Source organism: Engystomops pustulosus, chromosome 6 (genome assembly GCF_040894005.1).
Source record: "Engystomops pustulosus chromosome 6, aEngPut4.maternal, whole genome shotgun sequence".
In the NCBI taxonomy this organism is placed as follows: domain Eukaryota; kingdom Metazoa; phylum Chordata; class Amphibia; order Anura; family Leptodactylidae; genus Engystomops; species Engystomops pustulosus.
This window is the reverse complement of record NC_092416.1, coordinates 189,468,161-189,487,429: the sequence shown is the minus strand read 5'-3', so window position 1 is coordinate 189,487,429 and position 19,269 is coordinate 189,468,161. Positions and strand designations below refer to the sequence as shown.

General features: G+C 45.4%; 2 protein-coding genes across 4 annotated transcripts in view; one reads left to right on the top strand and one right to left on the bottom strand.

The window, feature by feature from the left end:
* The window catches only part of LOC140065199 (ABC-type organic anion transporter ABCA8-like), a 261,107-nt gene extending 247,031 nt beyond the window's left edge, over positions 1-14,076 (bottom strand). Inside the window, exon 1 of one of the 2 annotated variants that reach the window (XM_072112790.1) lies at positions 13,935-14,076. The gene's annotated coding sequence lies outside the window, so the exon portion shown is untranslated. The remainder of the gene's footprint in view (positions 1-13,934) is intronic. The other variant, XM_072112791.1, reaches the window with a different exon arrangement.
* On the top strand, positions 14,007-19,155 carry LOC140065202 (protein SCO1 homolog, mitochondrial-like). 2 transcript variants are annotated; one of them, XM_072112799.1, is made up of 7 exons: positions 14,009-14,191; positions 14,748-14,858; positions 15,037-15,127; positions 15,546-15,743; positions 16,303-16,395; positions 16,468-16,583; positions 18,843-19,155. In XM_072112799.1, exons 1-7 carry the CDS (start codon positions 14,114-14,116, stop codon positions 18,975-18,977), a joined length of 822 nt encoding a protein of 273 aa, XP_071968900.1. In that variant the 5' UTR covers positions 14,009-14,113; the 3' UTR covers positions 18,978-19,155. The 2 variants fall into 2 exon arrangements, with proteins under 2 accessions (XP_071968901.1, XP_071968900.1); XM_072112800.1 differs by lacking the exon at positions 14,748-14,858 and having other exon boundaries at positions 14,007-14,191.
* The last annotated feature ends 114 nt before the right edge of the window (positions 19,156-19,269 follow it).

Below are 19,269 nucleotides of genomic sequence, written 5' to 3'. Positions count from 1 at the left end.
TCCCACCTCCAGGGATCAGGATTTACTTTAAGTTGTAAGTTTCTGCAATAAGTGGTGGCAGCGGGTCTGGTTCTGGTGCTGGAGCTGTATGAGGTGTGATTTAGGCTCAATTTGTGTCCTGAGTGAAAGGTGAGCGCAAGTTTGAGTAGGCTAAATTAACCCGTACAGTTGCACCCCACGTCACGTGACGAGGCGGCGGCGTCCTCGCCGTGACAAATTGGTTGGCAGCGGTGGGATAAATTCATTTTTGTCAGAGCATTAAGTGTTGGGATTAAGTAACTGACCCCTGCACTTAAGGACTAGTGGAATCCTTGCGAGGAGTACCCTAGTTTTACACGGACCAAATCAGTGCTGTTCTAAGACACACGTGCAAACAGTTTCCCTTCCCCGTTTTTCTTTTCTATCTTTTATTTGGCAAAGGTTGCACTCAGTGATGGCAACCATCTACAAGAGACAGAGCAAGGAGGCTCTAGTCCACCTCTGTGAGCAGAGAGGTATCGACCCGGCTGACAAGTCCAAAGAGCTGCTGGTTTGTGCTTTGATGGAGCAAGACGCAGAGCAAGGATCTGGCACGGCTCAAGGGAGCCAAGATATGGACATTAATCCTGGAAGAGTTTCCCCTGAGGCTACCCACAGCAGGAGCCCTCAGGTAGGCATGGATGTGTCTCTACAAATGGCCCTACAGCAGCTAGGTGACTGTGATCCTAGCCTGCGTCTGCAGCTTATCCTTCAGTTTAATCAGGCGGCCGCAGAGGAGAGAGCGGCCGCAGAGCGAGAGAAGGAGAGAGCGGCCGCAGAGCGAGAGAAGGAGAGAGCGGCCGCAGAGCGAGAGAAGGAGAGAGCAGCAGCAGAGCGAGAGCGCCAGGCTGATAGAGAATTCAGGCTGGAAATGGCGCGTATTGAAAGGGGTATCAATTCTGTGCAACCCCAATCCCAAGATGTAGACCCCAAGAGACCTCGTCAAGAACGTTTTCCAGTACTGGACAAGGATGGGGACTTGGACATTTTTCTGCGGTCGTTTGAGAAGACCTGCAGACAATACCATCTGCCCCGTGAGCAGTGGGCACAGTATTTAAGCCCAGGGCTAAGAGGCAAAGCCCTGGAAGTATTTGCTGACCTTCCTCTTGAGCTTGATGAGGACTATGATGCTATAAAAGCTGCTTTGATTAAAAAGTACAACCTAACTCCAGAGGTGTATCGCAAGAAATTCCGGAGTGTAAAGCGAGAAACAACTGCGAGCTACGCTGATACAGTAGGCAACTTACGGACTACCTTTCTACAGTGGACCCGAGGACTTTCTGTCAACAGCCGTGAGGACCTGGAGGATCTCATGATAAAAGATCAATTTCTGCACATTTGTCCTGTGGATGTACGACAGTTTGTTTGTGACAGGGAGCCTAAAACTGCGGATGAAGCTGCGCAGATTGCGGACACCTATGCTGCCAACAGGATGTCAGAACCCCGAAAGGCTGTTGCAAACAGCTGGAATGGAGGTAAGCCAGTGGGGAATTCCCCTTTTTCTGCAAACCAACCACCAGGGCGACCTTTTTCTGGTGCTCCAGGGACTAAAACTGTTATTGACAATCGCAAATGTTTCACCTGTAACCAAGTGGGACATCTTAGTGTTGCATGTCCCAACAAGAAGAATACTCCCAGAACACTGTCTGGATCATCACCCTCTGTTTTATTTGTGGCTGGGACAGTGGGGAAAAACAATGATAATCTTCAGTCTGTTACCGTGGGCAATAGGGTCACTGTTGGATTAAGGGACACTGGAGCAGAAGTGACCCTTGTACGTCCAGAAATGGTGGACTCAAATGACATTATTCCAGGAAAAACATTGTCTGTAATAGGGGTTGGGGGAGCTAGCCCTGCTGTACCAATGGCCCACGTGTATCTAGACTGGGGGGCAGGAAGGGGTTTGAGGACTGTGGGCGTATCCAACACTATTCCAACTAATGTGTTATTAGGCACTGACCTTGGCAGAATGGTATCTCAATATGTTCCTACTAACCCCTTGATAACAATTGAGGAGCACTGCTCTCCTCAAGTAGATTGTAATGAATTTGAGAAAAGTAATGATGTGAAGGGAGGGCTAAACTCAGATCCCCCTCCAACTGCTATACTAGACTTGCCTGAAGGGGATGCTGGGGAAACTTCATATGTTGCAGCTGTGACTCGCAGTCAATGTGAATTTAATCCTCAAACTGTGGTGTCCACAGGAGAAGAGGATGAATCGTGTAACCTTCTGCCTGGGGTTCAGCTAGTACACCCAGAGAATCAAGACTCTAGCTCTTGTCCAGCTCTTGCATCAGGCCTTGACTTCCATATTGATAGTCAGAGCTTTATGCAGGCACTGCAGACAGATACTACCTTGGAGAAGTTAAAACTTCTTGTAGGTAAACCTCCTACCGAGTCTGACAAAGAACGGGTGTTCTGGGAAGAAGGAAAGCTCTATATGGAGGGTGTTCCCACTGATAAACAAAAATTCTGGGATTGTGAGAAACGCCTAGTTGTTCCCTATAAGTTCAGAGAAAGATTGCTGAAGGTTGCCCATGAAATCCCTCTAGCTGGGCACCTAGGGATACAAAAAACCAAAGCTCGCTTGACGCACAATTTTTATTGGCCCAAGATGGGCACTGACATTGCTAATTACTGTCGGTCTTGCACAGTTTGCCAAAGGGTGGGAAAAACTGGGAATATTCATAAGGCTCCACTGATTCCTCTACCAGTAATCGATGAGCCTTTCCAGCGGGTGGCTGTAGATATCATTGGACCCCTTAAAATACCTAGCAGCTCAGGAAAGCAATTTATTCTTACAGTAGTGGACTATGCCACTAGATACCCAGAAGCTGTAGCCCTGTCTTCCATACGTGCAGATAAGGTAGCAGATGCATTATTGACTGTTTTCTCTCGTGTTGGGTTTCCCAGGGAAATGTTGACTGATCAAGGTACACAGTTCATGTCTAATTTGATGCAAAGCCTCTGTAAGAAAATGCAGGTAGAACATTTGGTAGCCACCCCCTATCACCCTCAGACTAATGGTTTGTGTGAACGTTTTAATGGGACCCTGAAACAAATGCTTAAAATGCTCATTGAGACTGTAGGGAGAGACTGGGAGCGGTACCTCCCCCATCTCTTGTTTGCTTACCGGGAAGTACCACAAGCATCCACCGGTTTCTCCCCATTTGAGCTTATTTATGGGAGAAGAGTAAGGGGGCCTCTTGATCTGATTAAGGACACTTGGGAAGGTAACGTAGGGACACAAGGAGTCTCTGTTGTAGAATATGTACTGAGACTCAGGGAGAAGATGCAGACCCTGAGTAACTTAGTGCATGAGAATATGTCCATAACCCAGACCAATCAGAAACTTTGGTATGACCGAAATGCTAGACAGAGGATATATGAAGAAGGGCAGAAGGTCTGGGTGCTGGTTCCCATGTTGCAAAACAAACTACAGGCTGCATGGGAGGGCCCCTATACTATATGCAAACGATTAAATGATGTTAACTATGTTGTGGCCCTCGATGAGGCAAATAAACGCCAAAAGGTTTTTCATGTTAACATGTTAAAAGCACATCATGACAGGGGAGCTTGTGTGATGCCTGTTTGTAGTTTGCCAGAGGAGGGGGAGGGGGATCCTCTATTAGACCTTGTGTCTGAGCCACAAAGCAAATGGTCCCTTGAGACTGCACAATTCAACCCCCACCTCTCCCATACTCAGAAGTGTGAGCTCAGGGAGGTACTCAATGCCTTCACAGATACCTTCACCCAGAAGCCTGGGAGAACTCATCTAGCTATTCACAGGGTGGACACTGGCAATCACCTGCCAATAAGGCAATCTGCTTATCGGGTTTCAACTGAGGTCAAATCTAATATGAAGGATCAAATAGAAGAGATGTTGGCCCTGGGCGTAATACAAAAATCTCAGAGTGCATGGGCCTCCCCTGTAGTCCTTGTGCCAAAGAAGGACAGAACCACACGGTTCTGTGTGGATTACAGGAAGCTAAACCTAATTACCACATTTGATGCTTACCCCATGCCAAGAATAGATGAGTTATTAGATCAGCTGGCTAGTGCTTCCTACCTTACCATCATGGATCTAAGTAGGGGGTACTGGCAAATCCCTATGACAAAGGACGCTCAGGAAAGGTCTGCCTTCATAACTCCCTTTGGGCTGTACGAATTTTTGGTCATGCCATTTGGTATGAAAAATGCCCCTGCCACCTTCCAAAGGTTGGTCAACCAACTCCTGGAGGGACTGGATAGCTTTGCAGTTGCATACCTTGATGACATAGCCATTTTCAGCAACTCATGGGGGGAACACCTGCAACATCTGACACAGGTGCTGGAAAGACTCAAAAGGGCAGGTTTGACTGTCAAACCGGAGAAATGTCAGATAGCAATGTCAGAAGTGCAATATCTGGGACACTGTGTCGGAGGTGGGGTGCTACGGCCTGAACAGGGGAAAGTAGATGCCATAACCACATGGCCCACCCCTAGAACTAAGAAACAAGTCATGTCTTTCCTAGGGACAGCCGGCTATTATAGGAAATTTGTGCCAAACTACAGTGCGCTGGCTAAACCCTTGACAGACTTAACCAAGAAAAAACTTCCCCAAATTGTTGCATGGACCAATCAGTGTGAGGAATCATTTTCAGCCTTGAAAGCTGTATTGGCCAGTTCACCTGTCCTCCAGGCCCCAGATTTCACCCGTAGATTTTTGGTACAAACTGACGCCAGCACATACGGACTAGGTGCAGTCCTTAGTCAGGTAAACCCGAAAGGAGAAGAGCACCCAATACTTTACCTAAGTAGGAAACTGTTGCCCCGGGAGGTTGCATATGCCACAATTGAAAAAGAGTGTCTGGCAATTGTGTGGGCTCTGCAAAAACTGCAGCCATATCTGTATGGGCGTAACTTTACTGTGATCACAGATCATAATCCACTTAGCTGGCTTAATAGGGTGGCTGGGGACAATGGGAAGCTGCTCAGATGGAGCCTGGTCTTGCAGCAATATGATTTCACAATTCAACACAAGAAAGGTAGTGAGCATGGGAATGCAGACGGCCTCTCTCGCCAGGGGGAGCCAGAGGTAGAAGTGCGCCAAGAAGATGGCAAGTGAGCCAATCTCCTAGGCACAAGCAAAAAAGGGGAGGTGTCAAGGAAATATTATTCTTGAATGTGTAAGATTTGTTGAACTATTGGGCAATTACAAACTTTGTAGAAATATATGGCATCCATTGAAGCATCCAGGCCTCATTTACATCCAGGCCTCATTTACAACATCCTGGACATACTTACAACCTGATAAACTCTGACCTGCAGAATGTTCTCTGGTGACCTCAAAAGCCATTTGGTCACCTCTCCTCTGCACCTACCCCCACCCCTGCATCTAGGAATTTGGGAACAAAGAACTGTTTAAATATTCTTGGACTCTCCCCCCTCATTAACATTTTGCCCAATCGTGAATGACCCTCTGGACTAATTAATGAATGGGCAGTTCTGAAATCTGAACCAAACTGTAAAGATATAAAACAATATGAAATCCAAGAATTGGTGTTCACATTTTGGGGGCTGCTTGACAAGCTGAATGTGTCCCTTATTTCTCCCACCTCCAGGGATCAGGATTTACTTTAAGTTGTAAGTTTCTGTTAGTTTTCTCCCTTTTTATTTTATAACTGTTTGCCGTGTTGTGTGTCATTTTATTTTGTAAGTCTTTTGTTTTTAATATCTTTTTATGCACTGATCAACTTTTTGTAATTAAAGCTTTTCACTTTAATTTTGGTCCCTGTATGCTCTGCGAACTCATAGCCTTGTTAACTGTGTGACTGCTGGAATGCTGAGTGTGCATGTCATGTGGTGTGACAAAGTGACTGCTTGAGAGCAAGAATTGATGTAGAGTGGGATACTTATTGGTCCCAGTATAAATGCAATAAGTGGTGGCAGCGGGTCTGGTTCTGGTGCTGGAGCTGTATGAGGTGTGATTTAGGCTCAATTTGTGTCCTGAGTGAAAGGTGAGCGCAAGTTTGAGTAGGCTAAATTAACCCGTACAGTTGCACCCCACGTCACGTGACGAGGCGGCGGCGTCCTCGCCGTGACAGCTATGGACGGCAGGACACCCGGTTATGGTTTTCCTTTTGTCTAATCATTGCTTTTATATTTATACCATCAACACGTTTGTACCATAAACCTTCCAGCAGCAATACCCTCCTAAGGGCTGATAGTTACCACCGCTGCCACACAGCAAGAGAATGGGGCTTATTTACTAAGGGTCCGCAGATCGGACACATGTAGGATATCAGGCGCACGATCATAGTGAATCGCGGCAGATGTGCATTTGGGTCGGACAATGCACTTTCGGGGATCGCGCAGGACAGGTTAGTAAATGTGCCCCAATATGTGAGAGCTGAATGGGTTCCCTCTACAGGGGAAGCCTTTCATGCACTATAGTCTCTTCCTAGCATAATCCTAAACTTGTGTTCAGAACTAGATTTAGTACTGATTTTCATCAAATAACCCCAATTATAATCACATACCTTCCCATTTAACTCTAGAAAAATACCCTCATAGAAATCCTTACGAATGATACTACTTGTGTATCCAAATGACCTGAGAGAGGTCTAATGAATCATTATCATATTCAGCTGTCTAGCTTATTCATGAGTGGGAGGTACAGCCACACCCCCAGTGTTTGACTGACAGCCTGTATAATGATGTGACACTCCTGGTCCTGGCTGCCCCTGCAGCCTGTGTGTGTATAAGATACTCCTATACACATGACTGACGTCCTATATAATGATGTGCCACTCCAGGTGCTGGCTCCCATCTATAATTCCTGGTGCTTCCGCGGCCTGTGTGTGTATGAGATACTCCTATACATATGACTGGCAGCCTGTATGTTGTGACACTCCTGGTTTTGGCTCCTATCTATAATTCCTGGTGCTGGCGCCCCCTACAGCCTGTGTGTGTATGAGATACTCCTATACACATGACTGACAGCCTGTATAATGATGTGACACTCCTGGTGCTGGCGCGTCTGAAGCCTGTGTGTGTATGAGATACTCCTATACATATGACTGGCAGCCTGTATGTTGTGACACTCCTGGTTTTGGCTCCTATCTATAATTCCTGGTGCTGGCGCCCCCTACAGCCTGTGTGTATGAGATACTCCTATACACATGACTGACAGCCTGTATAATGATGTGACACTCCTGGTTTTGGCTCCTATCTATAATTCCTGGTGCTGGCGCCCCCTGCAGTCTGTGTGTATGAGATACTCCTATACACATGACTGGCAGCCTGTATAATGATGTGACACTCCTGGTGCTGGCACCCCCTGCAGCAAGTGTGTGTATGAAACACTCCTATACACATGACTGACAGCCTGTAAAATGATGTGACACTCCTGGTGCTGGCTCCTCTCAATACTTCCTGGTGCTGGCGCCCCCTACAGCCTGTGTGTATGAGATACTCCTATACACATGACTGGCAGCCTGTATAATGATGTGACACTCCTGGTTTTGGTTCCTATCTATAATTCCTGGTGCTGGCGCCCCCTGAAGCCTGTGTGTGTATGAGATACTCCTATACACATGACTGATAGCCTGTATAGTGATTTGACACTCCGGGTGCTGGCTCCTTCAATAGTTCCTGGTACCGGCGCCCCCTGCAGCCTGTGTGTGTGAATGAGATATTCCTATACACATGACTTACAGCCTGTATAATGATGTCAGACTCCTGGTGCTGGTGTCCCCTGTGGCCTGTGTGTGTATGAAATACTTCTACACATGACTGACAGCCTGTAAAATGATGTGACACTCCTGGTGCTGGCTCCTCTCAATACTTCCTGGGGCTGGCGCCCCCTACAACCTGTGTGTGTATGAGATACTCCTATACACATGACTGACAGCCTGTATAATGATGTGACACTCCTGGTGCTGGCGCGTCTGAAGCCTGTGTGTGTATGAGATACTCCTATACATATGACTGGCATCCTGTATGTTGTGACACTCCTGGTTTTGGCTCCTATCTATAATTCCTGGTGCTGGCGCCCCCTACAGCCTGTGTGTGTATGAGATACTCCTATACACATGACTGACAGCCTGTATAATGATGTGACACTCCTGGTGCTGGCGCGTCTGAAGCCTGTGTGTGTATGAGATACTCCTATACATATGACTGGCATCCTGTATGTTGTGACACTCCTGGTTTTGGCTCCTATCTATAATTCCTGGTGCTGGTGCCCCCTACAGCCTGTGTGTGTATGAGATACTCCTATACACATGACTGACAGCCTGTATAATGATGTGACACTCCTGGTGCTGGCGCCTCTGCAGCCTGTTTGTGTATGAGATATTCCTATACACATGACTGACAGCCTGTATAATGATATGACACTCCTGGTGCTGGCTCCTCTCTATACTTCCTGGTGCTGACGGCCACACCCCCTGCAGCCTGAATGCAGTGGAAATGAATGATGAATATGACACTCCTGGTGGTGGCGCCCATGTCCCCTGCGGCCTGTGTGTATGAGATACTCCTATACACATGACTGACAGCCTGTATAATGATGTGACACTCCTGGTGCTGGCTCCTTCTATACTTCCTGGTGCTGGCGCCCCCTGCAGCCTGTGTGTATGAGATACTCCTTTACACATGACTGACAGCCTGTATAATGATGTGACACACCTGGTGCTGGCGGCCTTGTCCCCTGCAGCCCGTGTGTATGTGATACTCCTATACACATGACAGCATGTCAGCAGATAAAGCACAGACACTAACAATGCTTTGCTATACATTACACACTGACATGAGGAGGGGAGGAGAGGAGAGGGGAGGGGTAACTGGTGACATCACTGCCTCTGAGCATGTGACCAGCATCATTTACATAATAAAGAAAAGATGATTTTCCAATGATTAATGTATAAATTAACTAGATAAAGGTTGGTATGAAATGCTTGTGAGCTGCTCTAACAGGTAGTGGTGACAGAAATGATTACAGAGAGCTCATGTCGGGTGTCCTTTAACCTCTTAAAGGACACCTGTCATCAGGTCTGTGTCACTAGTCCTGTCACTACTTCCTGTTGGAGCGGCCCACAAGGATCCATCCCAGCCTTTATCTAGTTATTTCATACATTAATCATTATAAAATCATCTTTTCTTTATTATGTAAATGAGGCTGGTCACATGGTCAGAGGCAGTGATGTCACCCCTGTTCCCCCTCCCCTCTCCTCCCCCTGCTCATGTCTGTGTGTAATGTATAGTAAAGCATTGCTGGTGTCTGTGCTGCATCTGCTGACATGCTGCATCCTCCTAATACACAGACATCAGCTACACAAGTACCTGACATGTGCTGCTGTAACATGGCTGCATCCTGGAGCTGTTGTATCTCTCCTATACACACACAGGCTGCAGGGGGCGTGGCCACCAGTAAGCACATGGAGCAGCCATTACACCATCATACCTCACATCATTATACAGGCTGTCAGTCAAGCACTGAAGGCGTGGCTACCTCCCACTCATGAATAAGCTGGACAGCTTGAATATGCTAATGACTCATTGGACATTTTACAGGTCATTTGCATACAGTTTTAGGACCTCATTGCTTGGGTTCAGGCATTTTGGGACGCGATGATAACAAACATGTTTATGATTCTTACTGTTTATTTGCTTTTATATGTGATCTAGGAAAAGGGGGGGGCGATTTAAACTTTTACTTTATTTTTTTTACTATTTCTTCATATATATATTTTTTTATTTTAATTTTTTTATTTTACCATTATTTTTTTCACATTGATTTAACCCTTCAGGATCCGATTGCTAATACTATATACTGCAGTACTACTGTACAGCAGTATATAGCTATATTACTGGCGGCACTCGTCCTCTTCTAGTGCTCTTATCTTTTTGTTTTAAACATGTTTTTCTAATAAATTCTGACTATTTTTCACAGATTTTCACTGGTCCAGTTGGTCCGCTTTTCCATTTTTCCTACAACCGCACCGCACACACTCTCTGACACCAGATCTATGAAGGTTATTTACTTGTCACCCCCCCAGACGGCTATGAAGAGCACTTACCTCACACTCCCAAAATCTGAATGGTATTTACCTCAATTATCCTTAAATACCTAACCTATGAGCAATAATACCTCCAGATACCTGATCTATAGGGGATATTTACCTCATATACCTCCAGATACCTGATCTACAGGGGACATTTACCTCACGTACCTCCATATACCTGATCTATAGGTGATATTTACCTCACAAACCTCCAGATACCTGATCTACAGGGGACATTTACCTCACATACCTCCAGATACCTGATCTATAGGGGATATTTACCTCACATACCTCCAGATACCTGATCTATAGGGGACATTTACCTCACATACCTCCAGATACCTGATCTACAGGGGACATTTACCTCACATACCTCCAGATACCTGATCTATAGGTGATATTTACCTCACAGACCTCCAGATACCTGATCTATAGGAGATATTTACCTCACGTACCTCCAGATACCTGATCTAGAGGGGATATTTACCTCACATACCTCCACTTACTGATCTATAGGAGATATTTACCTCACATACCTCCAGATACCTGATCTATAGGGGATATTTACCTCACATACCTCCAGATACCTGATCTATAGGAGATATTTACCTCACGTACCTCCAGATACCTGATCTATAGGGGATATTTACCTCACATACCTCCAGATACCTGATCTATAGGGGATATTTACCTCACATACCTCCAGATACCTGATCTATAGGAGATATTTACCTCACATACCTCCAGATACCTGATCTATAGGAGATATTTACCTCACATACCTCCACTTACTGATGTATAGGGGATATTTACCTCACATACCTCCAGATACCTGATCTATAGGGGATATTTACCTCACATACCTCCATATACCTGATCTATAGGTGATATTTACCTCACAAACCTCCAGATACCTGATCTACAGGGGACATTTACCTCACATACCTCCAGATACCTGATCTATAGGGGATATTTACCTCACATACCTCCAGATACCTGATCTATAGGGGACATTTACCTCACATACCTCCAGATACCTGATCTACAGGGGACATTTACCTCACATACCTCCAGATACCTGATCTATAGGTGATATTTACCTCACAGACCTCCAGATACCTGATCTATAGGAGATATTTACCTCACGTACCTCCAGATACCTGATCTATAGGGGATATTTACCTCACATACCTCCACTTACTGATCTATAGGAGATATTTACCTCACATACCTCCAGATACCTGATCTATAGGGGATATTTACCTCACATACCTCCAGATACCTGATCTATAGGAGATATTTACCTCACGTACCTCCAGATACCTGATCTATAGGGGATATTTACCTCACATACCTCCAGATACCTGATCTATAGGGGATATTTACCTCACATACCTCCAGATACCTGATCTATAGGAGATATTTACCTCACATACCTCCAGATACCTGATCTATAGGAGATATTTACCTCACATACCTCCACTTACTGATGTATAGGGGATATTTACCTCACATACCTCCAGATACCTGATCTATAGGGGATATTTACCTCACATACCTCCAGATACCTGATCTATAGGGGATATTTACCTCACATACCTCCAGATACCTGATCTATAGGGGATATTTACCTCACATACCTCCAGATACCTGATCTATAGGAGATATTTACCTCACATACCTCCAGATACCTGATCTATAGGAGATATTTACCTCACATACCTCCAGATACCTGATCTATAGGAGATATTTACCTCACATACCTCCACTTACTGATGTATAGGGGATATTTACCTCACATACCTCCAGATACCTGATCTATAGGGGATATTTACCTCACATACCTCCACTTACTGATCTATAGGAGATATTTACCTCACATACCTCCAGATACCTGATCTATAGGGGATATTTACCTCACATACCTCCAGATACCTGATCTATAGGAGATATTTACCTCACATACCTCCAGATACCTGATCTATAGGGGATATTTACCTCACATACCTCCAGTTACTGATATATAGCGGATATTTACCTCACATACCTCCAGATACCTGATCTATAGGAGATATTTACCTCACATACCTCCAGTTACTGATATATAGCGGATATTTACCTCACATACCTCCAGTTACTGATATATAGGGGATATTTACCTCACAGACCTCCAGTTACTGATCTATAGGGGATATTTACCTCACATACCTCCAGTTACTGATCTATAGGGGATATTTACCTCACATACCTCCAGATACCTGATCTATAGGGGATATTTACCTCACATACCTCCAGTTACTGATCTATAGGTGATATTTACCTCACATACCTCCAGATACCTGATCTATAGGAGATATTTACCTCACATACCTCCAGATACCTGATCTATAGGAGATATTTACCTCACATACCTCTGGTAACTGATATATAGGGGATATTTACCTCACAGACCTCCAGTTACTGATGTACAGGGGATATTTACCTCACATACCTCCAGTTACTGATATATAGGAGATATTTACCTCACATACCTCCAGTTACTGATCTATAGGGGATATTTACCTCACATACCTCCAGTTACTGATATATAGGGGATATTTACCTCACATACCTCCAGTTACTGATATATAGCGGATATTTACCTCACATACCTCCAGTTACTGATATATAGGGGATATTTACCTCACAGACCTCCAGTTACTGATCTATAGGGGATATTTACCTCACATACCTCCAGTTACTGATCTATAGGGGATATTTACCTCACATACCTCCAGATACCTGATCTATAGGGGATATTTACCTCACATACCTCCGGTAACTGATATATAGGGGATATTTACCTCACAGACCTCCAGTTACTGATGTACAGGGGATATTTACCTCACATACCTCCAGTTACTGATATATAGGAGATATTTACCTCACATACCTCCAGTTACTGATCTATAGGAGATATTTACCTCACATACCTCCAGTTACTGATCTATAGGGGATATTTACCTCACGCATGCGTTTTTTAACGGACCAAAAACAGATTCAAAACGCCATGTGTGGCATCACCCTTACTGATGTATAGGGGATATTTACCTAACATACCTCCAGTTACTGATATATAGGGGATATTTACCTAACATACCTCCAGTTACTGATATATAGGGGATATTTACCTAACATACCTCCAGTTACTGATGTATAGGGGATATTTACCTCACATACCTCCAGTTACTGATATATAGGGGATATTTACCTCACATACCTCCAGTTACTGATATATAGGGGATATTTACCTCACATACCTCCAGTTACTGATATATAGGGGATATTTACCTAACATACCTCCAGTTACTGATGTATAGGGGATATTTACCTAACATACCTCCAGTTACTGATATATAGGGGATATTTACCTAACATACCTCCGGTTACTGATCTATAGGAGATATTTACCTCACATACCTCCGGTAACTGATATATAGGGGATATTTACCTCACATACCTCCAGATACCTGATCTATAGGAGATATTTACCTCACATACCTCCAGTTACTGATATATAGGGGATATTTACCTCACATACCTCCAGTTACTGATATATAGGGGATATTTACCTCACATACCTCCAGTTACTGATATATAGGGGATATTTACCTCACATACCTCCAGTTACTGATATATAGTGGATATTTACCTCACATACCTCCAGTTACTGATGTATAGGGGATATTTACCTCACATACCTCCAGTTACTGATATATAGGGGATATTTCCCTCATATACCCGATCTCTAATGGTTATTCACCTCATACTTCCAAATACACGATCTATCTTCACACATCCCACAGATACCTCTAGATACCTATTTACCTCGTGTACTTTGTAGTCACCCGATCTGTGAGGATATTTGGGTGTTATTACTACACTCTGCCTCCTGACACAACCGATCTCTACCAGAAACGAAAGGGACAGCTTCTGTTTCTAGAGGGAGCAGTGAGCGGAGCACAGTTACCGGAAGTGCAGGTCACGTGACGCTGGAGGTCACTGTCATGGCGGCGCAGTGTGCGGTGTTCTGCTGTCGGCTCAACGCAAGAGGAATAATACGGGGTCTCCCGGTTCCCTGCAGGGTGAGTCCCGAGTTATTTACTGCACGTACTATGAATGGCTGAGCTACGAGGGGATCTTCCCTCACATCATTCTTGTTAAATTAGGGGGCATTACCAACTGTAACCCCCAAATAGCTGGTCTGTGGGGGGCATTTGCTTCTTGTTATCCCAGGTATCCTCTTTCCTGGCGCGCTCTGGCCCCTCCTTCCCCCCCGCGCGCTTTGGCCCCTCCTTCCCCCCCGCGCGCTTTGGCCCCTCCTTCCCCGCGCGCTTTGGCCCCTCCTTCCCCGCGCGCGCTCTGGCCCCTCCTTCCCCGCGCGCGCTCTGCCCCCTCCTTCCCCGCTCGCGCTCTGGCCCCTCCTTCCTTTCCGGCGCGCTCTGGCCCCTCCTTCCTTTCCGGCGCGCTCTGGCCCCTCCTTCCTTTCCGGCGCGCTCTGGCCCCTCCTTCCTTTCCGGCGCGCTCTGGCCCCTCCTTCCTTTCCGGCGCGCTCTGGCCCCTCCTTCCCCGGTGAATTCCCTAATATCCCCTTCGTTAGTACATAACGACCCTTGGGATTACTATTTTTGATTCCTCCAGATTGTTAACCTCCCGGGTAACACATGGCGGAGAGGTGCGCGATGCGACCGCTCATTGAGTACACTACCCCCACCCCCTCCAGGATACAAGAGGAAGGAGTCCAAACCAGGGGTAAGAGTGTGATCCGTCACTGCGCTGCAGATATTATCTGGAGAAGTTTCATCTCCTACACCGGACATGGGGTTTGCTCCTAACATCAGGGGGAGACCCCCATAAGTCGTGGTTTCTGGCCCCACCATCTTATTTGTGCATCTGCCTGTCTAATCGCCTCTGCTTCCTGCCCTAGTAGCCTGTGTCCTGGAAGTCTCTGGCCATCACGGTGGCCGTGGGGGGAGCTCTGATGGCCGGCATGAAATACGTGAAAAAGGAGAAGGAGGAAAGTAAGTTCACGCAGCTGCATTCAGGGGTACATGAATGGGGTACATGAGCGGGTCACTGCCCGAATACATAATCAGGTTCCCCAAGAAAGGCGATGACTATTAGATAAGTTGTGGGTCTGACACCCGGCAATCCTTACTATCCGCTCCGATGAATCCTGTTTTGTGTCCTGTCACATGGCCCTGATTTCTCTCCGTTCAGGTAAAGTGAATTCATCTTAGCTGCAATGCCAAGTACAACCACTATAACACGTACAGCGCTGTGCTTTATAAGAGCGGTGCTGGTGGTCACACCCTCATATTTCTGATACCGCTCACTTTGCCTAAGCCATAAATAGTGAGACCAAAGAGCCAATTTAACTCTCATGTTCCATATCTGCAGTAATGTGGCCGTATATTATCGTCTTCTCCCCTGATATAGAGATCGAGCAGGAGAAGCAGCGGTCGCTGGGGAAGCCATTACTTGGTGGACCATTCTCTTTAATCGATCACAATGGGCTCCCCAAGACGGATCAGCACTTCCTGGGCCAGTGGGTCCTGCTGTACTTCGGGTTCACTCACTGCCCTGACATCTGCCCCGAAGAGATTGAGAAGATGATACAAGTTGTGGATGAGATTGGTAAGTCCCTGTGTTTTATGACTGACCTGCGTGGATGGTCTTCCTGCTTCCCCACACTCCTCTTGTATGTAGTCAGAGGAAACCAAAGACAAAACGTAACGCTTGGTACCTGTAAAATAGGTGGGACACCCCGAGGGTCTAATGCTGCTCAGCCAAAACCACAACAGAGAAATGTATACTCCTGCTAAAATCAAGCCAGTACTCAGTACTATACTCACAGAGCACATAATGGACCCATTCCCTACAGCCATTAGAATGGGCAAAACCATTATAGAATTTGGATGCTCCCATGGCTAAACATAGTATTCTCCACAGTAATTCTCAGTTGATTCTTTTTGGCTGACAATGCACTAGTCTGAGGTCTCCTATAGAATATTAGGGGCGAAACGCACTGTGACTGACATTGTATCTGTACATGAAGTGGATAGATTTCCCTCCACCCTATATACTCGGACACAGCCTATTACGTGCCGTCTGGTCACCAGTGATATTACTCTGGCACAGTTCTGGATATTCAGGAATATTTCTCTTAGTAATCACACATGTGAAATGTTTACAGATGCCCTTAAAGGGGTCCCCAACCTCACTCCTGTCTTCATCACTGTGGATCCTGAACGGGATGACAAAGACGCAGTCGCCAAATATATTAAAGGTACGAGAGAGATGATGGAGGTCATTCCTCACTGTAAGTCTTGTCCCTGATAACAACTCATCTTCTCTGCAGAATTTTCTCCAAAACTGGTGGGTCTGACGGGCACCGCGGGACAGATCGAGAAGGTGGCCAAGGCGTACAGGGTGTACTTCAGCCCAGGACCAAAGGACGATGACAGTGACTACATTGTGAGTGTAACAGCCTGTGGTGCCCCAAAGTCTCACTACACACAGTGGAGCCTCGATGGAATGTATAGAATTACATAGCCATGTAAAGTCCCTTTAACCCCTTAGTGACCAGGCTCATTTGCATCTTGATGACCAAGGCCTATGTGTAAAAACCAGCATGTTTCACTTTATCCCGTAATAACTTTAGAAGCTTTAACTTACCCAAGGGTTTTTTGGGGTTTTTTTTCGGGACATTTTGTACTTCAAGTTAGTGGGAAATTTTGGTTAATATATTGTATTTTTCAGACTATAAGGCGCACAAAAAATCCTTTGATTCTCTCAGAAATCAATGATGCGCCTTATAGTCCAGTGCGTCTTATATATGAACCGTACTTACAGACAACAGCTGCCTTGCACTGTGCACAGGTCTGCCCCCTGCTGGTCATTCATCCTTATAGTCCAGTGCGCCTTATATATGATCCGTACTTACAGACAACAGCTGCCTTGTACTGTGCCCAGGTCTGCCCCCTGCTGGTCATTCACCCTTATAGTCCAGTGCGCCTTATATATGATCCGTACTTACAGACAACAGCTGCCTTGTACTGTGCACAGGTCTGCCCCCTGCTGGTCATTCATCCTTATAATCCAGTGCTCCTTATATATGAACCGTACTTACAGATAACAGCTGCCTTGTACTGTGCACAGGTCTGCCACCTGCTGGTCATTCACCCTTATAGTCCAGTGCGCCTTATATATGATCCGTACTTACAGATAACAGCTGCCTTGTACTGTGCACAGGTCTGCCACCTGCTGGTCATTCATCCTTATAATCAGGGGCGCCTTATAGTCCAGTGCGTCTTATATATGAACCGTACTTACAGACAACAGCTGCCTGGCACTGTGCACAGGTCTGCCACCTGCTGGTCATTCATCCTTATAGTCCAGTGCGCCTTATAGTCCAGTGCGTCTTATATATGAACCGTACTTACAGACAACAGCTGCCTTGTACTGTGCACAGGTCTGCCACCTGCTGGTCATTCACCCTTATACTCCGGTGTGCCTTATAGTCCAGTGCGCCTTATATATGAACCGTACTTACAGACAACAGCTGCCTTGTACTGTGCACAGGTCTGCCACCTGCTGGTCATTCATCCTTATAGTCCAGTGCGCCTTATATATGAACCGTACTTACAGACAACAGCTGCCTTGTACTGTGCACAGGTCTGCCACCTGCTGGTCATTCATCCTTATAATCAGGTGCGCCTTATAGTCCAGTGCGCCTTATATATGAACCGCACTTACAGACAACAGCTGCCTTGTACTGTGCACAGGTCTGCCACCTGCTGGTCATTCATCCTTATAATCAGGGGCACCTTATAGTACGAAAAATACGGTATATTTAGCATTTATTTATTTAAAAAAAGGTGAGTTAGCTAATTTTAAAAAAAAAATGTTTATCAATTTTCAAACTTCAAATTGTTCTGTATTTCAAACTGATAGTCTCACTACCCAAATTAGTTACTAACTAACATTTCCCATGTCTCAGCTTTGTGTGGGAGACATTTTATAATCGTCCTTTTGTTTTATTACGACGCTAGAAAGATCACAAATCAAACAGAATTCTCTCACATTTCCAAGAAAAGTTTAGAATCAATTATTTTAGGGCCCATTTCATTTCTAAAGGGGTTTGGAAGGTCTGTAAATAGAAACCCCCCACATATCACCCCATTCGATTAACTTCACCCCTCAAACTATTCAAAACAGCAGGTAGGAAGCTTCTTAACCCTTTAAGTATTTTACAGAACTTCAATCAAAATGAAGGTTTAATTTGGAATTCGCTAATATTTATCATTAAAGCATAACTGTGTAAGTCCTGGCATTTTATGTTCTGAAAGCGTTTGACAAAAATCTTTCTCACCAGAAGTAAAGTGGGCTGAGTCTTATGTCTGTCAGTCTATGCCCTCAAGCTGAGGCAGTTAGCTTGCCCACAGATCCCATGATGCCTTGGGTTCTCTCTCAAAGTAATTTAGCATTAAATCCATTTGGTTTCCCACAAGTAAATCCAGTGAACACTACACAGTGCCCATACAGGATGTATCTGAACTGATGAGGTACAAGATCTCCCCTGTTTCCCACTATTCTGTGCAGGACAGTCTTGAACACATCCAGCACTGCTACATACACAGAGAGCTCTGTTACATGACCTCCTCCCCTGTGAGCAGCAGCCCCTCCCCTCCTAGGAGTGCAGATCGTGTGACCTATCCCCTTCCTCCCTTACAGGTGGACCATACCATTGTCATGTACCTTGTGGGACCAGACGGCGGCTTTGTAGATTATTATGGACAAAATAAGACAAGTTCAGAGATCACGGCCTCCATAGCTCTCCATATGACCCGCTTCCAGCAAGGAAGATAGCTCCGCCCCTCGGCCTCCATCTTTACTCCTCCTCACAAGGTGGATGATGCTGCTGGTTTACATTCTTCCTCTATTGTTTTTCATTTATATTTTATTGCATTATATTTGCTGCTATTATGAGCGGTGATTGTAAATTATACATCTGATTAAATGGTCCAAATGTTTGATTTTCCTATAAGGTCCTGAGGTTTATGTCTCATTATAGAGTAGAATTTATAGGTGTCACCCATATAGGTGTATAAGATGAAGAGACCTCAGAAGTCATATGTGCATAGCGATCAATTCACCTCCT